At 31.8% G+C, this 11,968-nt stretch overlaps 1 protein-coding gene across 1 annotated transcript; it reads right to left on the bottom strand.

Moving 5' to 3' along the window:
• Positions 1-389: 389 nt before the first annotated feature.
• Positions 390-11,673, bottom strand: LOC107880039 (the record flags this gene model as incomplete). Its single annotated transcript, XM_016726961.2, is given in 3 exon segments — positions 390-730; positions 11,401-11,491; positions 11,595-11,673. Coding segments are annotated over 3 exon segments (294 nt in total). The 3' UTR covers positions 390-594.
• Between the last annotated feature and the right edge of the window lie 295 nt (positions 11,674-11,968).

Here is an 11,968-nt window from a genome sequence, read left to right as displayed (position 1 = left end):
AATAGGGAGGGAATTTAAATTCTGTTTTATTTCCGATTTAGTTAAATTATTTAAAAAATAAATTGGGGGTAGGAGAAATAGGGAGGGAATTCCAAAATAGTGAAAATTCATGTAGTCAACCAACCGAGCTACTAAAATTTGTTGATATTGTATACAACTACTATAACAGAAGTTCTACTCCTTTTATGAGAGAATTTAGATGCATTCGCAATAATTGTACAGACATTCAAACAATACTAATAATACATACAAGATGCGTACCCTCAAACTTTTAATTTGCACATACTTCTAACATTTTTTTTTTAAAAAAAAAAAAAGATGCTGCTAAGAAGGTTACTTCCGAGTTCCGATGAATCATTGTCTGACGACTGTAAATAAACCCACAAAAGTCGAAGCAAATTGGGACTAGTCTCATATAGTAATAAAGTTCATTAGCCTTTAGAAAAGAGAGGGGACTAGTGCTGGTGTAGCAGCAGGCCCACATTAATCATATCCTAAGGAGGAAAACCAGTACTAAACAATTGATTTAGTAAAACTCAGAGATAAAGCTGTGCGTAATAAATTTGGTTTTTATTCATCAACTGATGTCATGATTCACTCCTTGTGAGAATGGGCTTGCGGTTGAAGGAACTTGGCAACACGTTCCGCTTTAGCTCCCGAGTTATGGTCATAGTACTCGACAACTGCAGCACCTGCTAATGCAGCAAGTGTGAGCGCCTGTGCATGCAGCCTGATTACCAACAAAAAGATCAGTTACTCATGACGAAGGCTCAAAAATGATTCCATGATTAAACAACCAAAAACAAATAATAAGGCAGTTCTAGTAAAGCCAGAGCATGTAACTGTCCCTGTTACCAGACCACAGGCATCACATTACAAAGCAAAATAGCCTCTACTTTTATGAAAGCACAACAAGGCAAGATGTATAAACTGCCAAAATTATAGAAACAGAGCATTCAAGACCTGTTCAAAGTAGGATGTTTTCTCAACTTGGACAATATGCATATCCTAGTGACCTAGTAGGTTTCTCATATTCAACATTATAACCATATATCTCATTTTAACGAGCATCAATACATCTATCTCGCCCACCACATAACTAGAAAAACACACCAAGCTAAAAGTGCAACAGCCAGGACATTCAAACATAACACAAGGAGGTCACCCATATCAACATAATACAACGAACAGGCACATACAGGAAGTACAGGTAAGTACTCATCATGGTTTCATGGAACCTTGTAATAAGAAATAAGAAGAATGTCAAAGCATGGATAAAAATCCACGAACTATACTAGCAACTGCCCCTTCCCCTTTTCTCCCCTTGGCGATCTTGTCGAAGTGAATGAGAGACATTGGTGTCAGCTTCAAAAATGTGAAGGGAAGTTTCAACCAAAAAAAAAAAATTGATATTTTTTAAAAAACTTGTTCCCCAATCAAATTCCAAGACAGACAGTGTTTTGCGAAAAAATAAAATTCTTTTCCTTCCTTGCTGTTTGATGAAAAAAGAGTTCTGCTTGAAAAAGAATTTCAAAATTTAAAGCAAACACCAGTGCTACCCCTCAGCTAGTTTTGTCAATTAAGACAAACTGATTTTCACAAGATGTGGAAAAGGTTAAGACGACCTCCTATGAGAATATAAGATAAAGTCTCCCAATAAGGATGGTCATAAAATACTGAGCATCTTTAACCCAATGAACACCATCCTTGAAATCCAAATATTCGGAATGCACTTTTCACAACATTTGAGTTGAAACTAAAAGAATATATACCCTTTCCTAGAGCAGAAGTAGGGGAGTACGGGGGGGGGGGGTGGGGGGGGGATGAAAATTCCCATCAATAAAATGAGGGCTCCCCCCATCCCCATGCACCCCTCACTCCCCTTTCTTCAATAAACAATCCCTGAACTCTAAAGTAAAAAAGACTGCTTATCTAAAAAACTTCAAGCCTGATATGTGTGTGCGCGCACACATTTTTTTTCTCCTTGTAAGTTTTTTAAGTTAAATTGCAACAAGATCAAGTACATGCTCTCAAATCATATTGCAAATCATGTACCACTCTGCAAGTAAACCAGTTCCCATTTATGATAACACTATATCCTACGACCCAAGTTAAACAGAAGAGTCAATCTCTATTACATTTTTGATGTGTAGGGCGAGTGACTCAAGGCTGACTTGATATATCTCACCCTCTAAAAGAAAAAACATGGAAGTAGAACCTAAAATGATTAACCTGAACCCTGCCACTAGCTCAAGCCCTGGTATTAAGAAAGACTTCCAGATACATTATTCCAACTTGTTAAAAGAATAACACTTTCAAATACATTATATCCCCATAAAAATGGCTTTTCCTAGCTTATATATCTCTCATCTGATTTCATATTAATGAAATAGAAGTTATAAAAATAACATATATTGCTGACTATACACACTTACAGAGAAGGATGAGCATAAAAATATGCTTATTCCTGCTATCGAAATCTAATTTATAATAGAACTTCAATTTTATTGGTTATTCTCTTGAGCATTTCCGTCGCCGGAGTTGACTGCCGTCCCCAGTAACAGTGCTGAATACCTTGTCAACATTATTATTATTGTCAAAATTCCCTTATCAACGCTGGCGGCAGTCAACATGCTGTACTGTATATATAGATCCGACGAATAGAATTTCCGACCATCCCGTCGGAATAAATTTTATAGATCCGACGAATAATTCCGACCATCCCGTCGTTCTCTTCTCCATCTCTAGTGCTATAAGGACCAGATCTGAGACTTCTCCGACGACCAAATCCAAACTCTTTCCTTTGCTTTATAACCCCTTTCAAGTACTTCAAGTCTGGTGCATCTTCTACGGCAGCGTACATTTTCCAGAGAACAACGCATTTCCCGGCAAACAATACATTTTCCAGCGATCAAGTTCGGGGACGGTATCAGCAATAGGTAAAGGCGACGACAGCAATTCCAGCGACCAATTTCTGCATCAAATTGCCAGAATCTGACAAACCGGTTCAAGAAAACGTCCCTACTCCATCTTCTCCCCGAATCAGGTGCACTCGTTTCGTCTCTTCTAGTTTATTTGGTCTAGGTTTACTGTCTATTGGAGGCGGATACATCCTGTGACGTTCGTTATCCTTATTTTCAGTCCTTTCTCTCTTGATTTCTTGTTTGATTATCTTGACGGTTCTTGTGGGATTAGTGATTCTTGTTCTCTGTTACTTGTAGAAGTTAGCTGAGACTAGCATATCTATTTACCTGGGTCCATGTTGTTATTTTCTGCAGTTGTTGGTGTTACTTTCTAAAGCCGACCAGAGTTCTGGTGGGTAGTATAGTTCTTGTTATTGATTGTTGTTTATCTAAACTTGCCTTACAGTATATAGGTTTTGTTGCTTTTGGTATATGCAGTTGATTGATTCTTGATTTGTTTTAGCGTTACCTACTTGCTCGACTTATTTTTCTTCTCTTACCGTATTGAGTAGTGGTGTAGGGATCGATGGTAAACTAGGGTCATATCTTATGTCGGGGTCAGGGCTGCGGGCTGGACTAGGGTCTGGGGTGAGGGTGAGGTCTGGTTCTGGTGTTGGGTATGGGTTGGGTGTAGGATCTAGTTTGGGGTTGGGAGCGAGGGGTAGTAGGGTTAGGTGGGATAAGGGAGCTTCTAGGTTGAGGGTCGGGTCTTGAAATATAGGGACTCTTCAGGGTAAGTCCATAGAGCTCGAACAGATTCTTAGGAAGAGGAGAATTAGTATGGCTTGTGTCAAGGAAACCAAATGGGTAGGCTTTAAGGCGAAGGATGTAGAGGGGTATAAATTGTGGTACTCGGGTAGCGTGAGACATAGAAATGTGGTAGGTATCTTAGTAGATGAAGACCTTAAGGGGCAAGTGGTGGAGGTTAAACGAGTTAACGATAGGTTGACGTCGATTAAGTTGGTCATTGAAGGATCTATGTTGAATGTTATTAGTGCCTATGTTCCGCAAACAGGGTTGGATGAGGAGGAGAAGAGCTTTTAGAAGGTTTTGGATAAGGTGGTGAGAGGCATTCCGAGCACTGAGAAGCTTTTCGTTGGAGGGGATTTCAAGCATATTGGGTCTTTATTGGGAGGTTATAACGATGTACATAGCGGTTTCAATTTCGGGGAACGAAATGAAGGAGAAGTTTCACTTTTGGATTTGCTAGGGTTTTTGGGTTGTGGGTAGTGAATTCGAGCTTCCCGAAGGAGGAGCACCTTATTACCTTTAGTAGTTCGGTGCCAAGATCCAGATAGACTTTTTTCTCCTTAGGAAGGTGATAGAGCGCTATGTAAAGACTGTGAAGTCATATCTAGCGAGAAACTTTCGACCCAACAGAAGTTGTTGTTGATGGACTTAATAATCAAAAGGGCAGAAAGAAGAGAGGTGTGGAGGATCGACCCAGGAATACGTAGGGTAGTTTGCCTTTGGCCAATGCCGTGAAAATAAAGGAGAAGTTAACGACTATAGGAACTGGGGAAAGTAAAAGGGATGTGAATAATATGTGGGAGACGACTACTAGTTGCATTAGAGAGACCACTAGAGAGGAGGTGGGTGTCTCGAGCAGTTGATCTGGCAAACACCCGAGGGACTGGTGGCGGAACGAAGAAGTTAAAAGAAAGGTGAAGACTAAGAAGATGGCCTATGCTAAGTTGGTTGTCGTAAGGATGACGAGGAGACGCAGATGAATAGGGAAGAGTATAAGTTAGCTAGAAGAGAGGCTAAATTAGCGGATACGCGATTAAGACCACAACTTTTGAGAGCTTTTTTGCAACATTAGAGGAGAAAGACGAGGATAAGAAGTTGTATAGGCTTGGCAAGGCCATTGAGCGGAGGGTTCGTAACCTTGACCAAGTGAAGTGCATCAAGGGAGAGGATGTCAAGTGTTGGTTGAAGATGCCCTCATTAGGAAGAGGTGACAGTCCTATTTTCATAGAGTTTTGAATGACGAGTGGGACAAAAGTTTCATGTTGGGGACTTGGAGAACGCAGAGAGGTGTCGTGATTATGGTTATTGTAGGCGTATTAAGGTGGAGAAGGTTAAGGGGGCTATTGGTAAAATATGCAGGGGTAAGGTGACTGGGCCAGTCGACATTTCGATAGATTTTTGAAAGAGCACTGGTAGGGCAGGTTTAGAGTGGTTGACAAGGTTGTTTAACATCATAAGGATTTTGACAAAGGATTTAGGTTGCACAAGACCAAGACCAAATACTTGAAATGTAAGTTTAGTGATTTGTCGCATAAGGCTGACATGGTAGTAAAGCTGAATTCCCAGGCCATTTAGAAGAAAGAGAGTTTTAAGTATCTTGAATCTATGATTCAGAGGAATGACGATATTGATGAGGATGTGACGCACCGTATTGGTGTAGGGGGGTTGAAATAGAGGCTCGCTTCGGGGGTCTTGTGTGATAAGAAGGTGTCTCCTAAGCTTAAAAGTAAGTTCTACAGAGTGGCAGTCTGACCGGCTATGTTGTATGGAGCGGAGTGTTGGCCAGATAAAAACTCACATATCCAAAAATTGAAGTTGGTGAAGATGAAGATATTGCGGTGAATGTGTGGACTTAGCAGGAGTAATAGGGATAGAAATGAGATTATTCGAGAGAATGTAAAAGTGTCTTCGGTGGAGGACAAGATGCGGGAAGTGAGGTTACGATGGTTCGGGCATGTGATGAGGAGGGACACGGATACTCCAGTTCGGAGGTATGAGATGTTGGTTGTGGATGGTTTTAGACAGGGTAGAGGCAGATCGAGGAAATATTGGAGGGAGGTGATTAAGCATGATATGGGGCAGTTATAGCTTATGGAGGATATGACCCTTCACAGGAAGGTGTAGAGAACGCAGACTATGGTAGAGGGTTAATGGGTAGGAATTCGTTCGTAATAGTAGGTACGAGTTCTTTTGTTTGTATCTACGCTCGTAGTTGCTTGTTCATGATGCTACGGTGATGTCTTTGATTTCGAATAGATGGTTTATAGTATTATCGTATGGGTGTCTTACTTTCTTTATTATTTAGCTGCGTGTCTCCCGTTTTTATTGTGTGCTTTTATGTTTTTCGTTTGTTTATTTGATTATACTATTATCTTTCCTGGGTTGGGGGTCTATCGAAAACAACCTCTACTTCATCTAAGGTAGTGGTATGGATTGCATACACTATACCCTCCCCAGACCCCACTTTGTAGGAATACACTGGTATATCGTCGTTATTATTGTTGCCTTTTTCAAGAAATTGTTCATTTAGACATACTTATGTAGTTTAAACCTAAGTTGTGTGGACTTTTCATCTTTGCTGTTGAACTTGTATCGACAGGATGATGCTGTTGCTGCTGCTGCTGCTGGTGAGCGCGGTGAGATTTTAATTCTCAAAATAAAAGATAAAACAGATTTAAGACACACGGGAAATTGCATACCTTTGATCCTTCTTAGCTTTTCCTCTTGCTCAACAATCTCTATTTATAAAATAGGAAAATACCTTTTGGCCATAAAATTTGGCCATAATTTGAACATAATAGTAATAAATTTTATTCACACTATAAATTAGTTTTCTTTTGGACATTTTTGTCCCTTTCATCTTAAATTTAAAATTCTTTCATTAATTATTTTACTACACTTTCCCAATACATTGAAAACTATCTCAATACATGAGAATGAACAAATTAACATAATTTTCATAAATATGATTGCATAGTACTTATTGATTGAAAATAATAGTCTAGGATAAAAATAATAATTTAAAATTAATTAATTATATTCTCATATATCCAAAATCAGTGTGACCAAAGTAGTATTATCTGAAATTTTTAATTTAACATTATATATTATGTATCATATCTACTTAATTATGCGTTTTATCATATAAATAATTCTTATTTTTTTAATCTTTAATTTTAAATTTTATATCTCTTTATGTTATATAGATAAATAGGAGGTGTAGATATATATCTTAAAACCTATCAAAATTTTGAATAACTTTTAGATTTTTATTTTTGTGGAAATATGATTCATATTTTAGTATAACATAAAATAAGCAATTATCGAAATTTTCAACACAAAAAATTAATTATTTTTTTATGAATTCAGTTGTATAATTTTTTAATTATGCTATAATTTTTCTCATGATAATTCAAATATTGTTTTTTATTTCAAATCTTTTCTATCTATTTTTAGAAGTAGAGCGGAAAGAAGTCAACATAACATTTGAAAATTTCACATAAAAATTATTTTAGTTGAAAAAAAAATTACCCCATATTAATCTTACACTTAAAGAAAAGATAAAAAAATATTTACAAGTTTTAAAACTAAAAGTTTTAATAGTTAAATAATTTTTAATATAATATGAAAATGTTTTAATAAAAATAATAAAAACTTAAAACACTTTAGACGTGGTAGACATTAACAAGTTATAAAAATCATATAGTTCATAAGCATCGACTTTAATTAACAATAACCTAAGAGAGTCACACATTGATGTTGTAGTCTTTTGTCACTATGTTACGCCAATTTGATAACTTAGGAACCATTATTTATATTTTTATTAATATATATGACTTCTAATTAAGGAACTATATTAATTTTTATGTTTATATAAATTTAAACTACATATTTGAATAGTTCTTTCAAAAAAAATATTGTTTAAAAATATTTCAATAGTGATAGTCAAAGCTCAAATTACTTTAGACATGATAGATATCGACACAAAATAAAAATCATATAGTTTAAAAAAAATCGATATTGGTTAAACATCAATTCAAAAAAGTCACATATTAATGTTATAGTCTTGCGATCCTATGTACTTTAATTATTATATTTGTTAACTGGTGAATTAAAAGTATAGTTATTAACCGGTGAATCATTAATTATATTTTTTATTAATATGAACTTTAACTAAGTAATTTTATTTTTATGTTTAAAAAAATCGAACAACATATTTAAATTGTTTTAAAATATAATTAAAAAAAAATTCTATAACGATTGTCTAAATTCAAAATTCTTTAGACATGATAGATATTAACACATTATAAAAATCATAGAGTTCATAATTGTTGGCCCTAGTAAACATCAACCCAAAATAATCACTCGTTATAGCTACTAAAGCTAACCATTGTCATAATTTCTTAGTACTCTAAATAAAAATTAGTTATGTCCACATTTAAATGTTTTTACATTTCTTAATAACCTGAAGTAGAAATATTGATTAATTACAATATTTTATTTAAAATAATTTATTACGATTGCAAGCTGAGGTTACTATTGCTTTTAACTTTAAAAATTAGTATATTTGTGACATAAAAATATTCTATCTTTAAAGTTTAGAACACAAAAAATATTTGATCATATTTTTGTGTACTATTTAGAAAATAACAAATTAATGGACATATAAATAACAAATGTAAGTATTTAATAAAATTACTTAATTAACGGACATATTAAAAACAAATATTAATAAATAGAACTTAAGTTTATTAATTTTTATATTTGGTATTAATATGTCATTTAATTAAGCAATTTTATTAATTATTACATTTCAAATAAATTTAAATTTTATTTAAATATAATTAGAAAATATTTCAATGTCGATAGTCACAATTCAAAATACTTTAAATATGGTAAATATTGATATATTATAAAAATTAAATTTTAATAGAAGAAAAGTATTATAAATCACAATAATTAAAAATTTAAATTATTTTAATGAATGATTATCTAAATTATATCTATATCACATAAATTAAGAGAAGAAATAGCACTGGCTTGTTGATGTCTAATATCTATATAAATTGAAATTTTACAAATAAACTACGGAAAATTTCTATATTATAGATGCAGCGGTTTCGACATGCTTCTCAACTGCTTCAATAATGATTTTACTATATCACCCCTAATTAATTATTATAAATATTTATGTATTAAAAAATTAATAATATTTAATTTAAAAAATAAATATTTATGATATGTCTGTTTTAACCATCATTTTACTAAGTATCACCCTTAATTAATTATTATAAGTCTAAATATTAAAAAGTTAACAATATTTAATAAAAAAAGATAAATTAGACATAAAATGATAAATTAACCCTTGATGTTTTAAATTAACTTGACGTCTTATATTAGACCCACTTAAATTTTTGCAATTTCGCCATACTTGTCAGCTGCTTCAACCGTAATTTTACTATATTACCCCTAATTAATTATTATAAGTTATTTATGTATTAAAAAATTAATAATATTTAATTAAAAAGATAAACATTTATGACATGTCTACTTTAACAGCTTCAACCTTCATTTTGCTAAATATCACTTCTAATTAATTATTATAAGTCATCTAAGTATGAAAATGTTAATAATATTTAACATAAAAGTAAAATAGATTTAAAATGATAAATTAACTCTTAATGATTTAAATTAACTTGGGGTCTAATATTCCCACTTAAATTTTTTCATAAATATTTTTTATAGTAATTTTGTTATATCACTTTTAATCAGTTATTGTAAGTCATTTAAGATATGTCCGCTTCATTTCTTCAATCATAATTTTACTATATTATCCTTAATTAATTATTATTGTCATTTAAGTATTGTGCCACTTAAATAGGCATTTGTAATTTATTTATCTCATTAATAAAGGATGATAAACAGAAAACATTAATGTTGTAGTCTTACACATCTATGTAAGTCAAATTGATTACTTAAGAATCATTACTTATATATTTGTAACGAACTTTTCCTCTAAATAAATAATTTTATTAATTATTATATTTAAATAAATTTTTAAATGTAATTCAAAAATATTTCAAACGCCACAATCAAAATTTAAAACACTTTAGACATGATAGACACTATCACACGTCAAACCCCATATAATTCATATGTGTCTACTCTAGCTAACAACAACCAAAAAGAATCGCACTATAATAATGTAATCTTACACTCCAAAGTTACACCGATTTGATAACTTACAATTCATTTTTTGTATTTGTTATTAATATGACCTTTAATTAAGTAATTTTACTCATTAATATGTTTAAATATGATCACTAATTAAGTAATTGGTGTGACTTAGTTTTCTACTGAAAAGAAACTCTAACCAAAATTAATTTGATTTAGTTTTAACTACAAAAGGTCAAACTCGAAATCAACCCAACATTACATTTATTCATTTTTTTTGCAAATATTTGTACATAAAATATCTATTTTAATGTAATTATACATACTTTTTAAATTTCATTTTCATAATTTTTATTTTTACATATTATTTTAGGCTTGAATTTAGAATAAATTTATACAGTCTATAGAAGTTAGTAATTCAAATAAAGCTGAAATAGAAAATAAATCAATATTAATATCAACAAATGAAATTCAATTCAACACAAAAATGATAATAGTGTTAGATGTCAATTCTCTAGTTTGCATTGGTTTAGTTAATTAAAATATTTAATTTATTTTTATGTTTTTAATAATTAGTGATGTAACTAATTAATATTTATGAAAATTCTACCTAATTGATTTTTTTAGTATATATTGGACCATTTTTTCACTTCCAAGTAGATCTGAATAAATCAAAATATATCAAAATTTTAATTGTTTTTAATTGTGAAGATAAAACACCATACAATATACACTAATAACTTAAATAGAAAATTAAAAACATTTAAAGTTCCTTAATATATATAGTAATAATTATTCTAATATGGTAGCTTTAACTCCACATTCACAGTAATAAGTGACAATGAAATTTTGTCCCAAAAAAAGTGACAATGAAATTATTTAAGAAAAATAATTAATAATTAATTGATATAGCAGTCAAATTAGAAAACTTAATTTTTACAAAAGGGAAAAGAATAGAAATTTCATTATTGCATCCCAAATCGGAGAATGCACAAGAGAGTAATAAACCCTTGATGTTCTTAGTTGTTAAAGAATTAATGTTGCAATAGGAAATAACAAAAGATTTATTATTGTTTATAAAAGAAAAGGCTATTAAAGTCTTTTCACAATTATGACTAAATAATTATGGTCATTTAGCACTATCCTATAAAATATCTTCTTTCTCACAGAAAAAGAGGGATGATTTCTAAATTAATTAAATGCGTGTTGATTTTTTGACAATTAATTTATGTTTTGTAGCGCCAATCTTGGACAACGAAACATTGAATTCAAGGGTACAACATACACGTAAATTTTCCACAGAATATCTCTCAAAATTTATAGCTCTACTTTTTTGATTCTTTTAAGCAAAATCCTAGCACCTGTTTCCATACGGGGATCTGTAGGCCTGAATCTTAAAATTTAGATTTTGCCCTCAATCGACATCCGTTTTGGATGCCCGCACCCGAGCAACTTAGGTTTAAACCAGAGTCTGTAACCAAAGAGAAATTTGGGGATGAAAGAGTATAATTACCTGGCATGAATGATCTTAACGCTGGTTTTCATGTGGGGTTGAGACCAATTGTAAGCAATTGAACCCGCTATTCCGCTAAGCCACAAGCACCCTTCAACCATTTCAATCCAGAAAAAAAGAAAATAACCCAACATCAAACTAAAGAAAGAGAGAATCTATTGACTAAAAACAAAGTAACAAGACAGGTGATTTACCAACTGTTCGGAGTTTGTGTTCCACAACCCATTTCCTCACATATTCCAAAGTGTTCTTCTCTGCCATTTTCTCTTCTTCCTTTTTTTTTTTTTCGCAAAAATATTTGACAGTTTTGTGTCTATGGGCTGAGGAATCCTATAGAGAGGTTTTTATAAGGAAAAAATACTGGCATACTTAGTTATTAAATTATAAAAAATAATAATATTTTTATTGAATTATATTTTATAATCTATGTATTTGTATATATTTATAATTTTATAATAATAATTTATAAAAATATAAAATATATATTAATCATAAAAATAGTAAAAATTATATGTATTTATATTATTATATCAATAATTTGGAAAAATTTACTTCCTCTGTTTAAAAA

This window comes from Capsicum annuum, chromosome 1 (assembly GCF_002878395.1).
Source record: "Capsicum annuum cultivar UCD-10X-F1 chromosome 1, UCD10Xv1.1, whole genome shotgun sequence".
In the NCBI taxonomy this organism is placed as follows: Eukaryota; Viridiplantae; Streptophyta; class Magnoliopsida; order Solanales; family Solanaceae; genus Capsicum; species Capsicum annuum.
This window is presented reverse-complemented; position numbering and strand designations above follow the sequence as displayed.